This window comes from Oculina patagonica, chromosome 4, assembly GCF_052425735.1.
Source record: "Oculina patagonica isolate OP01 chromosome 4, crgOcupat, whole genome shotgun sequence".
NCBI lineage: Eukaryota > Metazoa > Cnidaria > Anthozoa > Scleractinia > Oculinidae > Oculina > Oculina patagonica.
Window position 1 is genome coordinate 7,567,852 of NC_135761.1, and position 19,394 is coordinate 7,587,245.

Below are 19,394 nucleotides of genomic sequence, written 5' to 3' on the forward strand. Positions count from 1 at the left end.
TCCGAGCCATTTTCGTATATTAACACTGCATCTTTGCTCAATCCGCTCAACCCTTGATGCTGCAACCTCGTACATCTTTACTCAATCCGCTCAACCTTGATGCTGCAACCTCGTACATCATAAGAGGCCACATCAGTCTTGGGTACAGTCCAAACTGAAGACACCACATCTTGAACTTTCCAGGTAGTCTAGTCTTAACAAAGTCTTGAGACCTTCCTCTGCCTGCTTCAGGATCTTCGCCTTGTGGAGACGGTCAGTCAGTGATCCCTTATACCACCAGCCTAGACTCTTCACCGGTTGTTCCCTCACAGTGGGTATAGTGTCTCCAGCTACTGAGAAGCGAATCTCTTTCTGCTTTCCCTTCACAAACGAACAACTCTGATCCTTGACTTCTTGGCCTCGAACTTCATCCTTGACCATGTAATCAGTTCATTTAGCATTTCTAGGATCTGATTTGCTGCGTTCGTAGACTTTGCAAGTACAGTGATGTCATCCATGAAAGCTCTCAATAGTGTTCTTAGCAGAGCAATGCAGGCCTTTGTTAATTTTAATATCATCTCTATGACTAGGACAAACAGTATTACCGATATCGTACATCCAGCTGCTATTCCCACCTCCAGCCTTTGCCAGTCAGTCGTGAAGCCGTCTGTTGTAAATCGCATCTGAAAGTTGTTGTAGTACTGCATCAACATTGCTTTCACTGGTTCTGGGAACCAGAAGTTTTCCATTGCTATCTCGATCAGACCGTGGGGCACGGAGGCATATGCACTCGCTAAGTCCAACCAGATCACAGTTAAATCTCCCTTTGATGCCTTTGCTTCCTGTATTGCTGTATTGCATCCCAGATGGCAAACGCGTGCTCCACACACCCAGGTATACCTGGAATTCCGACCTTTTGAAACGACTCGTTCACATATCCATTACGGGAGCAGGGATGGCGCAGTGGTGAGAGCGCTCGCCTCCCACCAATGTGGCCTGGGTTCGATTCCGGCCCGGTACCATATGTGGGTTGAGTTTGTTGTTGGTTCTCGTCCTTGCTCCAAGGGTTTTTCTCCGGCTTCTCCGGTTTTTCTCCCTCCACAAAAACCAACACTTAAAAATTCCAATTCGATCTGGAATCAGTGGGATCAAGAAGAGCCACCAAGTGGAAGATCCCACTGTAAATTCCCATTTATTTTATTTTTTTTTATTTTTTTATCCATTTATCTGAACTAATTCTATCACTTTCTTCGCTATTATGCCAAGCAAAATTTTACCTAAAATGTTTAGCAGTGAAATGGGTCTAAACTGCGCTATCCCATGAGCATTTTCTTCTTTCGGTAGGTATATTCTTCAGCAAAACACCATCTGTCTGCTACTGATTTTGTTCTATTCTACTGTTTATTCTTGACTAAAAACGCTTCATTATTTTTTTTTTTTTTTTTTTTTTATTTTTTTCATTTTCTCTTCCCGTGCAAATAGCGATCGAATCAGTCACATTTTGCAGCATTTTACTGTTTTGAGTGTTTGCAAATCCAATTGTTAAAGACAAGGTTTACTCTAAGGGACTTTTAAAGTAAAATATATTCGTTCAATAGACCCTCTCAAATAAATTTCGGACAAAGGAAGTTGACCTGCATAAATTCATTTAAAATATTTTGTTTCCAGAAGCCGCAGAGGTCATATCGAGTGACGAAGTCAAATTTATCCAAATAAGCGCCTTCTTTCAGATACTATCTAATCTTATCTCGAAAACGAATTCGGTGACCCCCATTTTTTATCTTTCTGACATGAGTAACTTGTAAATTGCTGTCCACGGGCCACAGTATATAGGCGCCACCTCCTAAAAAAGCAGTGGTGAAGGTTTAAGAAAAACTGTAGCCTGAGTATCAGGCTTTTCTTATTTCGCGTTTTTCGCGAAAATATCGCAGAATTCAGGTGTCGCAAAAGATAGTGTCGCAAACATACGTTGACGTATAAAGGAAGGGACTGTCATTCTGTCTGATACATATGTCCATACGTATGAAAGGATGAACTTGTCGCTGTTGACGTCATGAGCTCGTTATGTTGAGTGTTGATGTTTTTTCATAAAAAGGTTGTTTTACATAAAATTGTTTTACATTGTCAGGAATAACCAAACTTGTAACGTTGGTAAAATCGAAAAATTGAAGTGATTTTGGATTCGACGTTGTCGTAAAATCACCGTAAAATTAATGCTTAGTGTTGCGAAATATACGACCGTGAAAAGTTGATATAATAAATAAGGTACTTAAGATTATGTGTTTTATGCTGCGCTATCCAGCCTGCAAATTACATTAACGTAGCTTTTGACATAAGGGTAACGTCACAACACCAAGCACAAGAAGGATTTATTTATTTTTTCAGAAATACAAAATTCTGAAGACTTCAAAAAAACGTCAAAGCTTATGACGTTTTTCCCACGAAACTTGACGCATCCTTGCAACATAGGTCAACATAGTTCCGTCACGTAGCTCTGGGCAGACAAAACATTACGGAATAAATGCCAAGACACTTCATGATGTCATGTGGTGTAGGGGGCATACTGGCTAGATACAAATATACTGTGGATGCTGCTTCGTGTGGGGTGGCAAAAATAGCTTGCTTTGCGTTTTCTGGTCTTTAATTCTAAGCTACTCGGTGCATTAGAAGTGATCATGACGACTTTGGCTTTATACCTCTCGTTAATCTTTCTGTGTTTGGCAAAGTCCTCCGCTGATCTCGTATCAGAGCATTCCTTCTTTGCCCCTCTGGATGAAGACCAAAAAGTGAAGCTGTACTGGAATGTCAGCGCTGCTAACAAAGAAATTTATTTTACTGTGGAAGCCCAAACAGCTGGATGGGTCGGGTTTGGAATTTCCAGCGGTCAAGGCAAGATGAAAGGAGCTGATATTGTCATCGGCTGGGTGAAAGATGGTAAACCTTACTTTAAGGTAAAGAAATGCGATTGAAGATTATAACGCTTGGGATGCATCTATAATCTATAGCGTGTAACATTGTTTCGAATGAACTAAGCATAACCATGCAGAATTTAAGGGAAAGCGGGTTAACGATCGATCAATCAGTCATGCAACAACGTACTCTGATCACGATTTGATTCAGTTAAGATTGGGACTGACTCACTGGATTTATAATTAAAAGGAGTCCTATTTAATCTAGCCTGCGTCGCAAACAGTCTAATATACCAAGGATTTTTATTTTTGCCGGTGACAAGTCCGACTGCAATGTAACGTAGGCTAATTTAATCGAGCAAGCTTCCCGTCTTCACCGTTCAAATGTGAATCGATCTTGTATTGGAATTCGTCCCATTCGTGGATGTTTAATATACAGTTTTGAGTCATCACGCAAGGGCCCCCATCACGCAACGCTTGGCCAGTCACGCAAGTGATGAACTCTTTCGTGTTCTCGTGACAGCAGGCTATAGGCGTAAAAAAATAGAAAACAAAATATAAAATACTCTACAAAACATTCTGCTTGGACCTATTTACAAAATGATCCATTGATTTAACGGTTTTGTCAAAAAGTTTCGGCAATGATGCATGAAAAAGCAATCAACTGCATTGGTCGATAGAGGGCATCCGCATAGCCAATCAAATTGGGCCTTTGCAAATAGTTAGACACCGTTATACTAAAACCGCTGAAAATGTTCAAGAAAATTACCAAAATTGCCAAATTGCCAAACTACCTCTTCCATTTTTAACTGTACAGCAATGGCTATTGATTAAAGCGTATGCAAGATATAGAGGATAATACATAGTTGCGCGGAGATATGAAATTTATCTTAGAGTGTTCAAATCGATAGAGATATCGGTTTTGAACACGAGAAGATAAATTTCAAATCTCCAAGCAACCATGTATTATTTTTATTATATAAACCTACTAATTAAGACGTTTAAGACGATTTTTCGAAGATTTCCGAACATTTCCCGAAGATTTCCAGAATGTCGTCCGAAGGTCGTACGAACGTTTCCGAACATTTTTTGAACTTCTCCGAAAATTTCCAAAGATGCCTAAAGGTTGCCGAGGAAGATCGAAGATGTTTCGACTAAATATCGATGAACTTTGGCTCATTGAGCATTGAAACATGGAAACTCTTTGAGCTGATTGGTCAAAAATTATATCACACATAAAAATGATATCCACACATGTGTGATACCATTTTTATCGATTTGCTTCCACTCGCTATACCACTGCAGTTTATATTTATCAATTATTCCACGAGCGCGCGTTGGATATAAGATGGTCGATAGCCATCGAGGCGCGTATTGCCGAGTTGGCCATAACGATCTCATATCCAACGAGTGGAATAATTGTTTTATTAAAAACGCTCAAAGAACTGCAGTATTTGAGCGGCCCAGCTGTTTTCGTTGACGTGTTTTGATTACCATATTTGTGGTCAGTGGTATATCAGCTCATATACCATTGCCTGTTATAACGTTAACCAATCGAAACTCATGAATTGCAATATACCATTGTTAGTGTTTAATATAATATGACAGCTTTTGTGATTCCACAACCAGTACAGTAGTAACTAAGGGAATATCATTTGCAGGACCGCTATGCGACTGGTCACGTGACACCTCAGATAGATTCGCAGCAGGACTATGAGCTGATATCTCTGGTGGAGAATGGCGGGAAAACTATAATGAAGTTTAAACGAAAGTTTGAAACTTGTGATCCCCAGGACAACACAATTCGGGTAAACGTTTACTTACGGACTGTTAGGCGACTGGAATTCAGTAGTCATGTGATATTTATCCTTTCAATCAATTTTCCTTTTTTTGCAGGAAGGAACGACCAAACTCATCTACGCATTCCATTCAGACGATCCCTCCTCTGAAAATGACATTCCACCACATGATTTCAAAAGCAGAGGAGCTCGAAGTAAATTTCTACTAAATGGTGCCGAAAAAGTGCCGAAACTGCCCGATGATACAAAATCTTTCAACTTTACCGTCAACAAGGTAACATTGCTGAGACAAAAACAGTTTGGCCAGTTGGCTTGGTTTTAATTGATTTTAAATACTGCACGAGTTAAAAGGGTCATGTTTGCGTTGCCACGTGGACAGGTCGACCTTCGACACTAAGCCGACCCTTTAGCCAAAACGCTGAAGAAGAAAGGAAGTGTCTCTTGAAAGAATTTCCATTGGCATTATATTCCTGTAATGTTAAATCAGCTGTGCTTTTTTCGTCGATTTAACTGCAAACGCACGCCAAATAGTTTATTAGAAAGACTATGGAACATGTGTTTGCAACTAGTAAAGAACTTTAATTCTACAAAGTAACGACAAAAGCTCTTTTGACAAAAGATCATTTTTTCTCTAATCCAGAGTTTTTCGAAAAAAATTCAAGAATAAACCCATGATAAATTTATATTCTCAATTTCTCTGTTTTGTTTTTGTTGTTCTTTTTTTTCTCCTTCTTCTTTCTTTCTTTCTTTCTTTCTTTCTTTCTTTCTTTCTTTCTTTCTTTCTTTCTTTCTTTCTTTCTTTGTTTTTGTTTGTTTGTTTGTTTGTTTCTTTCTTTCATCTTCTCGTTCTTTATCTCATAGACAGCGCTGCCGACTAGACGCACAACATACTGGTTTCGCGTGTTTGAGTTTCCAAAGTTGCAGAAAAGACATGACGTCATTAAGGTGAACTACTAACTTTAATTTCAGTTACAGTATTTAAATTCCCGCTTAGCTTATTGCAAAAAGGCAGCGAAAGAAGGAGATTGCTTGACGTCTTTGCTTTTTGATACCTAAAGCAACCAAGTTAACTCCTCTTGAGATATCTTTCGCTGTTTACGTTATCTTATGCCATGCCATAGAAAATACAGCCAATCAGAATACAGGAAAGCCGTTGTACATGCGACGGTATTCAACCCAACCTTCCCATCGTGCGCTGCGATCTAAGTCTCAACGAAATTTAGTAAGCGTATTTTCTATGGTATGGCATAAAATAGTTACACAACACTTTCTCGTGGTAAACTATGGAAAAGGCTTATGTGTATACCGTGAAAATACAAGTGACCCGTGGAATATTTAACAATTATTCGCCGAAGGGAGTGATTTGTTGATTCCCCGAGACGAAGCGAGGGGTTATTCAACAATAATCGAACCTGAGGCGAATATTTAGATAGAGGTGAATATCAAAAACTGCAAAATAACAATAGAAAACACGAAACAACAAACAGAAGTGCTCGCTTGCATACGGTAACCAGTTTTCATCGAGATCTTTACACTCATTTTAGCTAAAACGGAACAAAAGAAACACTACGAAAAAGATAGATAGCCGCTTTGTTTATCGTTGGTGGCCGAGCAATTGTGTGAATCCTCCGAATTACTAGCTCCAGTGAGAAGAGAACTAAATAATGTTTGACAGTCGACGACGAGTAGGCCGTGTGCATCTCCAAAACCACCATGTTTACGATTCTATGCCTGCCTCTGAATTTTCCCAGCCTGTAGTAATGCAATTCCCAATGTTTCAATATCCAGGATGGAGGATCAAAAAGAGACCAGCGCCGCCGCACGGCCTGGAGACCGTGGAGGCAGTAGCCAGAGCAAATCACCGCCAGCGCGGGAGCGAAAGGCCCGACCAACAGAGAACACCCTGGAAATTATACTAATCCATATTATTAAAAACTGGCAATGGTATATTGCAATTCCTGAGTTTTGATTGGCTGACAGCCAGTGGTATATGAGCTCTTATACCATTGACCACAACTATGGTAGCCGATACGCGTCAACTAAAACGAGTCAAATAAAACAATTATTCCACTCGCACTTGTTGATATGAGATCGTTTTAGCCAACTCTCATAACCGACGCGCGCTCGTGGAATAATTGTTAAGTGTACCACTCGAAAGCGTTGCATAACTAGTACATACATATTTTGTAGTATAAAGTAGTATAATTGGGCACCATAAGAAGGTACGGACGCGTTTTCTGGTTGTAAGAGAGTCCCTTCACACAAAGGTATACTTTACATGTTAAGGTCATTGCCCGTATTGCATTGCGCATCCTTACGCGCAGTTCGCGGCGCGGCGAGCGCGCGCACAACAAAATGACGGCTCATGTGGCAGTCCGCGAGAAATGTCGCTCCGTACACTGGTGACCACGACCATGGGTGAGCGATTCCTGTAAGCAGACTCTCGCTAAAACGTGACTTTGCAGTACCGCAGAGGAAAAGGAATGATATGGAAATACAAGGTCCCGCTCCTAACGAATCTGGTGACCCCCTTTTTTCATTTAGTTCCCTAGTAACAGCAGGCGGTTTGGTTAAAAATTGTGTTCGTTCCATTTCAGGGCAATGACCTTAAAACTATTTACATGTAATTCCGTTTCCTATTTCAGATTGATCCTATAATTCAGGAAGGAAATGAAGGAGTAGTTCACCATATGGTTGTTTATGAGTGCAAAGATGATTTCCCGAGGAGTAACCTAAGCTATGAAGGTTTCCTGGGTTCTCCTGACATGCCGCCTGCTGTGGACGAATGCCATGGAACCTCTTTTTTTGCGGTCTGGGCGATTGGAGGACAGGTATTTATTACAAAACGTTGTACAGTGTGTAGACAGTCTCATCCATACTAATGAACCTTCAACCATATGCATCCTCGTAACCAGAGTCTTCGTTTCCCTTGACCGGCGGTCGGAAAACGAGCTATCCTAGAAAGATCTGATTGGAAGTTCGAGAAAATCGGACTTCTGGTCGAATTGCGCATGCCTAGCTTTCAAAAGAATGACTCAACGAATTTCTTGGTGTTTTACTTCCGGCCTTTTGTTATTGTTTTCTAAACCAGATCAAAAGCGATTATACAACGGAACTTTCGAGATTCGCTCGTTTGGTCAAGCTTGCGCAGTAAGGAACGAAGATTCGAAGTACGAGAATGACCTTCAGTCAACATCGTTACAACCACGCGTGTGCAGACTCGTCCCCAGCCCTCATTTTTGTGCTATTGACGTGTTTCCCCCACTTCAGGCCCACAAAGTTCTGTCGCCCTCCCGTGCTAATAAAACCATTTTATCTGATCCACAGTCCTTCTATTTTCCTGAGCACGTGGGATTTTCTATCGGAGAACAGGACAGCCCAAAGATTGCAATCTTGGAAATCCACTATGATAATTATGAGCAAAAAGCAGGTAATTTTTGCACGAAAAAAATATTTTTAAATGCTTTTTCGTCCCGATAAAATAAACATACACGATTCTTTTTCCAGGCATCGTTGACAGTTCTGGTTTTCGTTTTCACTACACAAGCCAACTCAGAAAGTATCAGGCTGCTATGATATCTGCTGGATGGAGTGTGAGCACATCCCTTGTTATCCCACCTAATCAAGCCAACTGGGAGACAGAAGGCTACTGTGTAGAAGAGTGCACGGCGGAGGTTTGTTTCGGGATTTACTTTTATTATGAAATATTTAGGAAATTAAATACTGAGCTGATTGTTGCCGCCACGATTCGAAGCGCCCTTGAAAGACGTCTAGCAAGGCAGCCGATTTATTGAATGTGCTGAGCTACAAAAATTCAGATATTTGGCACTTGGTCGTACCAATCTCATTCAGTCATGTTTTATATTCTTTTGACGTTGAATGCATGCATGCATGCAGGTCATACGGTAAATAATATTTGATCTCGGTCCATTTTCGATGGAATTTCATTGCAATAGAGCAATCGCCAGCTAACAATGCCAATGATCATATGTTAGTCAACTTAACTGGAACGTAATACTATGATGTTCGATTTCACAGGGTTTGAAAGGCTCAACATTACCTGGGGGAGGAATCCGCATATTTGCCTCTTTTCTTCACACTCACTTGGCAGGTAAGATGCAGCAAGCCAAAGTTTAGCTCATTTAGCTGTCCGAAGTTTGTGCTACCAAACAGAACAGCCCACTTTTTAACTCATAAAATTCCGAGTTGTAGTGAGCGTAGTCAATTTCACTCCTTCGATTCCTGTTAGACATAGGCACGCAATGCGAGCAAGAGTAATAAGGCCTCTAGAGAATTAAACCAGTTTCTCGGATTACCTACATTTCTAGTTATATTACGTAATATTAGCACTCCTAAGATATCGAAGTTGCCTTCTTAAAAATTATCATTACATTACTATGACTATTAAATAGAGCCGAAATATTGTACTAATTTCAGTTTCTGAAAATAGACCAAAAACTTAGTTTTTCCAGTGATATTATTTTTTGCCTTGCCTCCTTAAAAAAAAGGAAAAACAACGGACGGGTTAGGGCACTAGTACTTGAGCTCACTGCCTTTTGGCCTGTTCTCGATTAGCAGCTAAACGAGTACGTTCTTGTTACAAAGTCGTGACAAACTTTCGCTGAAGTGTTGAAGCGATTCTTTCTTTTTTTGGATGTATTAAACTAAGTGAAGTGAATTTAAGTGTGGAAACTTTAACATAATTTGTTCTGGCAATCTTTATTTGTCAGTTTGCGGTTTTTGAGTCTTGTTTCATAATTAATTTTTGCGAGTTCAGTGGCTCAAAGCCACTTTGATTTTTTTATTTTCTGGTCTATGATTTGAATAAGCACACCTCTCCAACAATAAGTTCCCCACTCTAATAAGTCCACCCCCCCCCCCCCCCACCAGTCCGTCATTAAAAGGAAGAAAGAAACCCCACCGGGGGCTTTACAGAGCGTCTACGGTAATTTCAAATATCTCCCGTTCTGATAAGTTTACTATTTCCTCTACAACAATATATGCGGTAAAATGTAAAAACACGCTGACATGTGACCTTTTCTCCTATGCATGCATTTTTTAAGGCCATGCAGCGTATACTCGGCATGTCAGGAAAGGGGTCGAGCTTCCAGAGATTATCAGAGACGATCACTATGACTTCAACTTTCAGGTGGGTCTCTTTAAAAACAAGAACATGAGATTGAAACAGAGTGGTTTAAGAACCAGCTAAAGGGCTATTAGTGAGACAGAAATGTTTTCATGCAGAAGACGGATTTAAGGAGATTAAGTGTTGCCTTGCGTGTATTTTTTTTATGACATAAGCAAAAGGTCCTTGCATGAAAGGGTGTATTGCATGTAACGTTCGCTGAGCTCGTGGAATCACTGCGCACGTTGTGGCCTGCTTGCGGAGCATGAAAAAAATGGAAGAGGGCATTGATCACAGCGAGAAGAAGACAAAGAAATGGAAACGAAGGCGAAACTTAACGCGATATAGGGCAAAGGGCTTCGCCGTTCTTTCAGAAATGTTCACAATACATTATACTACCGTAAGAACGCTAAACAGCTGAAGCGGAGCACTTGTTTAGCCCTCACCCTCCCCAGTGATAACTTCCAAGATTTATATGTATACGCCTTTTGATATCCCCATGAAAAGCGAAAGAAATTGAAGCAAATCCGGTAGCCTGTGTTTCTATCACTTCAGTAGCATTGCTGTTAATTTCACTGTGACATCAGCGTTTATTTCACTGTGGTTTTCACTGTCTCACTTGCGTTAATTTTACAATGCGATTCCTGTATTTCTTAGCTGTCCCCTCATGAATTTCCTTCTTTCCCCTCAATCAAAGGAGTACCAGATTCCCAGCAAGGAAATAACTGTCATGCCGGTAAGAAAGCGTCACAGAAGATAGTAAAAAATGTAAATTTGTATTTTGTCTATCCTGTTTGTTTGTTTGTTTGTTTACTATTAGCTGTGTTTGCTTGCATGACCGTATATCGCGTTAATTTAGCACCCAGAGCGCTTATTTAATTTTCTAAGGCGAAAGGGGAGCGCTTATTTGAAGGGAAGCGCTTATTGGGCTTATCATAAAATGACATTGTCTTTATTTCTAGTATAGTGTACCCACAACTGTAACAAAATAATTAAAAAAAACTATTTAACAATTAGACGGCAAGCTCGAGGTTTCTATCGAAAGGTGAGCCGTCTAACTGTTTTAGCATAACCAGGGCGGCTGATCTTAAACACAGAATATCACTAGAATTGATTACCTGAAGGTTTTGATAAATAAATTCTGCGAGAAACTGAACGCGCTCATGTAGCAAATCAGATTGCGCGTTTTGCCAATAGACGGCAGCTGGGTTATGCTAATTTAAATAATTAACAAATGGTTAACGTCACAGCGTGTACTATTGAGTAACAGATGCACGCGGGAGGTTGCTAAGCACGAAAGAAGCGTCATGAGTGCTTAGCAAACTTCCCAAGTGCATCTGTAACTCAATAGTGCACGCTGTGATGTTTACCATACTAGGTAAAACTACTAGGTAAAAGTGCGCACGCTTATTTAAACAATTGCGTGTAGTGTTCTCGTTAACGCTGACGAAAACCTAAAAGAAAAAACATACAAACGAACAAACTTTTGAACTATTTCATACTTGCATTATACTTCAAAGTCTTTCAGCATTATGGAGAAATGGGTTTTTTTATGTTGAGCTTTTTAAATTCACAGGAAAATCGAAAAAAAACATGTAAAGATTCGTGAAGTAGTGGCACTTTCTTGTGCCATGTCGCATCAGATCAGCGCGCGCGCTCAGGTTGAAGGCATACGTCAGCGTGCACCCATGGGCAAATAGTAGACGCTAAATTAATCAATCAGAACGCGCACTTTACTATAGTTGTGCTATAGTCGGAGTTTGAGTAGCCAATCAGCGCGCGCCAAAAACACTATCCACTGTTTGAGTATATACTAATTCACTCTGTTGTTTAAATAGACGGCACCTGTGTAACCAATCAGATTTCGCGTTTTGCCAATACAGGACGGCAGCGGGTTATGCTTACGATCGACAGAACTCGATCGCGTGCGCGTTGCTCTTGAAATAAAAAAAAAATTCTTCTTGATTTTTGGCTTAAAAATAACTCAAAACTTTCCCCCGTTTTCTATGAGCAAAAGTCAAACACGGATTTACTGGATTGTGAAGTGAACAGTATTTTTATTTTCCTTTTTTTGCAGGGAGACTCCTTAATAACAGTCTGCAACTACCGCTCAGAAGATAAAATGATTCAAGTATGTTGAGTTGTGACCTTCTCAAACTCACTGTTTTCCAGTTAGACCCCGCTTCTGAAAATGAAAATTATATTTTCTTTATTATTATCTACTGAATTTTCACGTCTGCCATAAAACTTCAAATGACATGTGCGACATGTACACTTTGAGATTTCGTATTTTGCGTTGAGATATCCTTCTTTATGTAAGTTTATTTTTAACGTCACTCTGTTGGCTCCCAAATGCACAAAAAGGCATTAAATAAAAACATTAAATAAAAACTTAGCTTTTTTACCATGTCAAAACGCCTTGCCTTCACTTGTTGTTTTGCCGCGAATTTAAGACGGGCGTCCTGCTAAGAAAGATCTCTAAGATCTTTAAATGGACTGTGTCACGGCTGAGTTAAATTTATTTTATTAAGTTTTGCTAAATACTTGCTATGAAACTTAATGTTTGCATAGAAATTATTTCTATGGATCTCAAAGATAAAACTATAGCTTCATTACAACCAAATGTGTCTCCCAGACGTTACAATTTAGAGTTACAAGCAAACAAAACTCACTTTGAAAACTGTTCAGCCCAACAATATTTCAAAAACCCATGTCGCAATCCGCTTCAATCTTCGTCACTTTTGGCCATTCGTAGCTTCTTCTGTATTTGCTGTGTTGTTGAAATGTTCCTTCACTGTTTTCTGAGTTTAAGAGGTTATTTTTATATTTGACCGAATTTGATAGCCATTTCCCATGCTTAAAGATGAATTCCAGTCCGTACTGCGCAATCTCGGCTGCAATGTTTATGTGAGCCTCACACGAAGGGAATGTTTACAAGCAAAACTAAAAATTCCGCGACAAACTTACCTTTTTCTTCATTATTAACGCCAGATATCCTTGCAGAACAAATAATAACGAGTAGAAGAACCTTGACGCTATTTCAAACCGACGTTTCAGCTCATCGGAAATTCTTGAACGAAACGAACTGTAATGGCGGACTAAAAAACGTCATGTATGCTGTCAGTGTCACCGAAGTATAACGTTTCAACGAATTCAAAACAAAAACGTAAACAAACCCCGAGTCTGCGCAGTACGGACTGGAAATCAGCTTTAAATGTGGCTAAAATCCGTGGCACAGTCCTTTTAACTTTAAAAGCATATTTAAAACGGTAAATTGATCTTCACACATGTCAAAGAGTGAGTTCTTTAGATAAAGAATTCGTGATGTAACTGCACTGTAAAAACTGTTCGTTGATCACAAGTAGGCTTCTAGTGTTACTGCTTGTGGTATTTGAATAAATTCCTCGTGCCTCTTTTTTTCAGGGTGGCCTGGGTACAAATGAAGAAATGTGCCAGTCTTACCTTTTCTACTACCCAAAACTGAATTTAACAAGATGCTGGTCAAATCAGAAGCCTGCCTTTAATAAGTTTTACGACAAATATGTCAAGTGAGTTTGTGTCAAACGGCAGTTTATATATTGAGAAATTACCCCCCCCCCTCCCCCAATAGAGGGTGGTGTGGGGAGGGGTCAGCGTAAATGTGGGCTTGTTAATTACTCGAATAACAGAAAGGGGTAAACTTTTTGGCCGAAAGTACTGGGACTAAATACGACAATAATTGGTATGCAATGCATGCAGAAGCGATGACGTTTCACAACGGGGGAATGGGGGTAAATAATTTTTAGGAAAAATTTGTCAGAAAATTAACTTACAGTCAAACTGGATGTTCTTTTGATGGGAACTTTGCAATGTTGCGGCGCAATGTTTCAATATTGATTGATCTTGCAACTTGCAACTTTCAATTCAAATTTGCTCGAGCAATTTGCCAAGTTCCGCTTTTTATTTTGCCGTATAAAACGAGGTTGCACCACTTTTGTTTCAAAGAAACAGAAAATAATTGCCCCTTACAATGCAACCTCGTTTTATAAGGAAAACCGGAACTTGGCAAATTGCTCGCGCAAATTTGAATTGAAAGTTGCAAGTTGCGACGAGCAAACTGTCATTCAATATCGTATTTCTCTTAACAACCTTAATTTAACAGCTTGAAAGTTACTGTTCTGCTTTTATTCTTAGGCCAGACCTTAAGGGGTTTAAGTGGACCGACAAGATGGCGTCTGAACTACGTAAGAGTTATCAAGAAACTGACCAGATAACTGTACGTTGCAACGGCCGCAATAGCGTACCACTACCGGTGAGCATTTAGTTTGTTAACGATTTAGAGTAAAAGTTACGAGATATTGGTTACCTTGTCCTCAGTTCCTGGCTGGTGCACAGGGGCGTGGCGTTCTGCACCTATTTTTTTTTTTTTTTTTTTTTTTGGACTTGCGAAAAGAACACGTTCCACGTTTTGCGGCCTAACCACCAAGCCCCTAGCACCCGGTTTTATCCGCGAGATGCAGCTTTGCCTCGGGACGAGACAGTGTTACTGGCTTGACAACCGGCGACAAGGATTTTTTAAATAGAGTCAGTCGACGTTTTCGGGAAAGGAACATGTTTTGACTGACAAATCTGTATTTGATAAACTTTGACTGCTAGTTTGTGTGACCTACGAATGCATGAAGTTGTCGTCAATCTACGAAAACGTTTTTACATATTGGTATAACTGAACAATTGCAAATAGCGAAACAGGGCGGCGATAACTGCGCGCGTTTTATACCATTTGTCCGGGGAAAACCGTTTTCACGGCAGCTTTATTGGTTTTTCCAAACAATAAATAAGAAATGCTTGGGTAAGAAACAAGCTCATTTCCTAAAGAGGGCCAGGAGAAAAGAGGGAATCCACACCAAAATGGCGGCCGCGAAGACAAGTGAAACTCCTTTATAAACAAAACGCTTCTGGAAACATCTCGTTTCAGAGTTTTGTCGATTCTCCTATCGCCAATAGGGGCGAATTTTCAAGATAAATTCTTCTCAAAATTCTTCCTAAATTAGGAAGAATTTTGAGAAGTCTTTGTCTTTTGTCTTTCACAGGGTCTAGGGAAGAAATTGGTTTCCAAGCCAGTCATCAATTATCCGTTGAAGAAAGAGACGGAGTGTGAAGAGATAACAAGTTCCTGTGACAAACTGGCGTCACGCAGCTTTGTATTTGTGACAGTGGTGTTTATGTTGGTCTTCTCCTGCATTTACTGATATGATGTCATAGGAACCAGGTCACAGATGGCGCATTTTGAGACAATTTCACAAACGCGGAAACATTGTTTCCAAAAGTTTTCTTTGGTGCGCGCAAACGCCAAAACGTAAGTCAAAATGCTTCTAGAAACTTTTCGAGACACTTTTTGTATTTTTTGATAACAAAATTTGCTTCCGCAACAAATTTTGCGCGTACACGACAAGGAAACAATGTTCCGGCCAGGGAAACAATGTTACCGCTTTTGCAGGGAGAGGAGGGTTGGCGCAAGATATCGTAATATTGTTATTTTAAAGTCTTTCATATCAACCTTAGTACACATGAAATTTTTTTTTATCACTCGAAAGTAGACTAAATAAGTTTCGAAATCAAAAGTATGATTCTTGTGTGTAAAACATATTTTTTTGTCAAAACAAAAGTCGAGTTTATTGTAACGTAACCTGTGTCTATTGTCTAATATCCACGATAGTGCGAGACTCGATTAAATATATATGTGGTAGGTATTTTATTTCATACATGATTCAACTTCATAGATGCTATTTATAGTTTTTTTTTTTAAGGCTAAGGGCCATCGAAAAGCTGTTTTAACATTGAGCACTTGAGAGCATACAGTCATTCGACCACATTTAATTTGTGAAAACATTAGCTGAAAGCTTCTTAGCTCCGCTGCACGAACTGTTCAGCAGTTTCCAATCCGTTTCCATCCGCAGCCACTAATGCTAGTTAACAGTTTCAGTGCTTTCAGTGCTCTAATATAGCAATTTTTAATAAAACTGGACTATTATTTTGAGATTTTACGCGACACCAATATAAATTTTGGCGCTTCAAAAATCTGGTAAAATCCGTGTAGCAACTTATGTTGCACGTGACAATGAATTTTAGTCCGTCCGTATGGTGTTAAAACTTTGGAAAATGTAAGCAAGGAAATCTTTTTGTTTGACGTTGCGTCAAGTGCATGAAAGTAGAATCATCAAGCACATTGTAAGTGGTGTGCTGTAAATGTACTGCTAGAAGTGTAACGGTAAAAACAGTAAATAGTTTTTTTTTTTTATTAACAAAAGATTGTTTTCAGATCCTAGTAGCCCTCACGTAACCAAGCTATTCTGGGCGAGCTAATACTCGACTATATCGAGACGTGACGCCAAGCAGCGTTCCAAACCGTGGATATAGTGTACTGTAAGGATATTGTAAGAAGTGTATTGTCTAACAAGTTAATATTGTTTTTGTAAGCCGTCTTAAGTTTTACGCGTAGCAATAAAAAAATATATATCATGATATATAAAAGTGATCATCCGTGATCTGCCCAGGTAAAATTTGAGGACAATGTTACACCCAACTAATTAAAATTTCCAACTAAAACAGATACAGTTGAGGTATCAAGTAGTTTGCGATCGCTGCTGATAAGCATGGACTAAGAGTGCGTTCTGGGCACTCGCCTCCTCACCGCATGTCCGCCATTTTTAACGTGTTTAGTCTGATCATTATTGAAACCACCTCGTTAGGTAGTTTCAATCATGATAGAATAATCATGTTTTAATCATGATTCGCGCAATGCACTGCCTGATGTGACCACTTTTCACAACGAAACATGTGTCATTCGGGATCAGACTAGTTTTGTAAGCTGTGTGAACACAGCTAAAACGGTTATTGATCTTCAAACATGGCAAAGTTTGACTTCTTTAGGTAGAGTTCTATAACGTAACCGCCCTGTAAAAATTGTTCGTTGATCACTAGTAGTTCGAAAACATTAGCTTGCCGCTTGAAATGAAAACATTTAAATTAAAGTATTCTCTCGAACGCCGCTTGGCTTCCACCCTTCGTTTGATGTGCCGTCTGTAAAAGTATTAATAAAATTGGATCTAGTATGGGCATCAAAATCAGAAAAATAAATTAGACGGATTGCTTTCTTTTGCATTCTTTCAAGTGGTTTAATATTATGATCATAGGTGTTACCCCAGACTATACAGCAGTATAAAAAAAAAGGAAAAATAATGGCATGGTATAACTGAACAAAAATTTTGACATCAACATAATGTTTCCTTGAAACATAATGCCTAATTTTACATGGATTCCTCTACACTCTATGTTTTTCATTTTAAAAAGTAATAGATCGCAGTGGATCGCTTACTGAGAAGTCTGCGCAGGGTATTTATTGTGTGAGACTTACGAGGGTGCCCACATGCAGGACTATTGCCGTTTGTGACTGCACGCGATGTTGACAGAAACTACCAAATTCTATACTGCCTCGTGCAAAATTCGTAAAGCAAGTCAGCTTTCAGTAGTACCTTCATATTTTAACGGATCGATGTGGATGTCGATGGCATTTCAGAAAACGAATTTTAAATGCAGATCATCATCAATAGCAAAATTTTTTCAGTGTACCTTTCTCCCGGGTTTTAATTCAGATTTAGGGAATGTAGAAGCATCAGATCAGACAGGGAAAACGTGAAGCTTCGACGGCATCTACCTACACTGTAAAAAACGACAGCGACATTTATAGCCTTTGGTTATTAGGCGACAACGGTCCTCAGAAGATTGAATTCGAACAGGGGGAAGAAACTTCCTTTGTTACACGACTCAAAAATGCGGCATGGCAGTACCAGGCAACCGAGTGTACACAGTAGCTGTCGAATGGTTGCTAAGAGCATAGTGAATAACTTGACAAAGGTCTTTGTTTAGATGGCATGTTTTGGTCTTGACCGTGAGACACAATAGCTAATTTGCATTTTGTTTGCTCCTTTGAAGTTTGACGGAAATCAAAACAACAAACAGTGATGGCAAAAGCAAGGCTTGCGAATCATACAAATTAAAAAATCCAATGATTTACCATTTTTATGTTGTTAATTGTCAACCTTGACAAATTTTCGCTTGTTATTTCACGCCATCAAAACATTTTCAGTGACGTGAAACATCAAGTGAGAAATCTGGCAGAAAATGCAAAAAACAACATCTCAGTGGTGTGAAACATCAAACGAAAAACCGCCACTATTTGCATTTCACACGCATGCAGTCATTGATATTTAAATCTTTCTGAGAAAAACAAAACGTTGGTCTGACGTCTTTCTTAGCAACGGCTTGATTGACACAGACTTGCACCGTTTCGCGGCACCGCCATGCCGTCAAAGAAAAATGCCGACTTTCTCCCCCTCCCCCAGTGCAAACATCGCCTTTTGTTTCAGTAATCCAACATGGCCGCTTGTCACGTGAGTGAAAACGCTCTATAATCTGAACTTTGATTCTCAAGAAAAAAGCTCAATAATCCTTTAAGGGCAAGTACATACGGCCAGCATTTTCTTTCAACCTGTGACGCAACATTGTTGCACTGCAAGTTGAAAAGATTTTTTGCCCGTATTACGAACACGCAACAAATTAATTTCAGTGAGGTAAGTTGAAAAAATTTGTTGCAAAAACTGGGTAGAACTTGGTTCTACTTTGTGCAACATGTTGCTGCAACTTGGAACATTGAAATTTGTCGGTGAAGTGATTCTTAACATAACTTAAACCCAAAATAAAAAAAAACATAAATTATAATATATTAACGGCTTTAAAATGTTAATTGAATTCTGATCAACGTTTTAATTGTTTGTTTTGCACCATACAATGGCCGTTTTCAAACTTGAGACGGACAAATCGTCTGAAGCTGCGTTCATATTTAATCCGAAACATGTTTAGAATAAACATGTTTCAACGGAACATGTTTCACCAAAACATGCTTGTTTTTGCATTGTTCACATATAAGTGTTAGTTTCAAACACGTTTCATGCCTGTGTGTTTGGTTTTTGCATAAATCTTCACCGTAAAAATATAGCTCGAAATTACAATAGTTTCCATTAAATCTTTGTCTTTCTGTCTATTTTTAAGCCCTTCGATGAAGCAGGGCTTTCAAGCGTTTAGCAAGAAGACAGTATTGTCCGAATTTGCGCTATCAGTCGGTAGCAGAAGATTTTTATTGTGTGAAGTTTGTTTTTGAATTGCAATGCTGCAATGCTGCGCGCTTGTAGCCGCCGTCGTAAACTTTCGTGGCAATATTTTGCCAAATATTCTGCTTTCTATCCGTCACCGATAATTCATATTGTATCGCTTTATTAGCCCATATTTTAAATAAACATTTGGTCTCATAGAAAGCCCAAATTTGAAGCTTTTGGGCACTTGCCTCCTCACGGCATGTCCGCCATTTTTAACTTGTTTATAGTCTGATCATGATTGAAACTACCTCGTGAGGTAGTTTCAATCATGATCAGACTAATCATGTTTCAATTATGATTCGCGCAATGCACTGCCTGATGTGAACACTTTTACAGCGAAACATGTTTCATTCGTGATCAGACTAATCATGTTTCGGCCTAATGTGAACGC

General features: G+C 39.4%; 1 protein-coding gene across 1 annotated transcript; it reads left to right on the top strand.

Moving 5' to 3' along the window:
- The first annotated feature begins 2,499 nt into the window (after positions 1 to 2,499).
- On the top strand, positions 2,500 to 16,305 carry LOC144649342 (DBH-like monooxygenase protein 1). The gene is made up of 14 exons (XM_078508830.1): positions 2,500 to 2,930; positions 4,550 to 4,696; positions 4,785 to 4,961; positions 5,549 to 5,632; positions 7,333 to 7,518; positions 8,015 to 8,117; positions 8,195 to 8,361; positions 8,726 to 8,798; positions 9,751 to 9,836; positions 10,510 to 10,548; positions 11,890 to 11,943; positions 13,236 to 13,360; positions 13,986 to 14,103; positions 14,882 to 16,305. The coding sequence occupies exons 1-14, from the start codon at positions 2,655 to 2,657 to the stop codon at positions 15,038 to 15,040; spliced, it is 1,794 nt and encodes a 597-aa protein (XP_078364956.1). The 5' UTR covers positions 2,500 to 2,654; the 3' UTR covers positions 15,041 to 16,305.
- Positions 16,306 to 19,394: the final 3,089 nt, after the last annotated feature.

Bases quoted from the DNA above. Each gene is read 5' to 3' on its own strand.
- LOC144649342 (XM_078508830.1), top strand. From the start codon at position 2,655: ATGACGACTTTGGCTTTATACCTCTCGTTAATCTTTCTGTGTTTGGCA. The intron at 8,362-8,725 runs GTTTGTTTCGGG...TCGATTTCACAG, and splicing joins TAGAAGAGTGCACGGCGGAG to GGTTTGAAAGGCTCAACATT. The intron at 14,104-14,881 runs GTGAGCATTTAG...TGTCTTTCACAG, and splicing joins GCAATAGCGTACCACTACCG to GGTCTAGGGAAGAAATTGGT.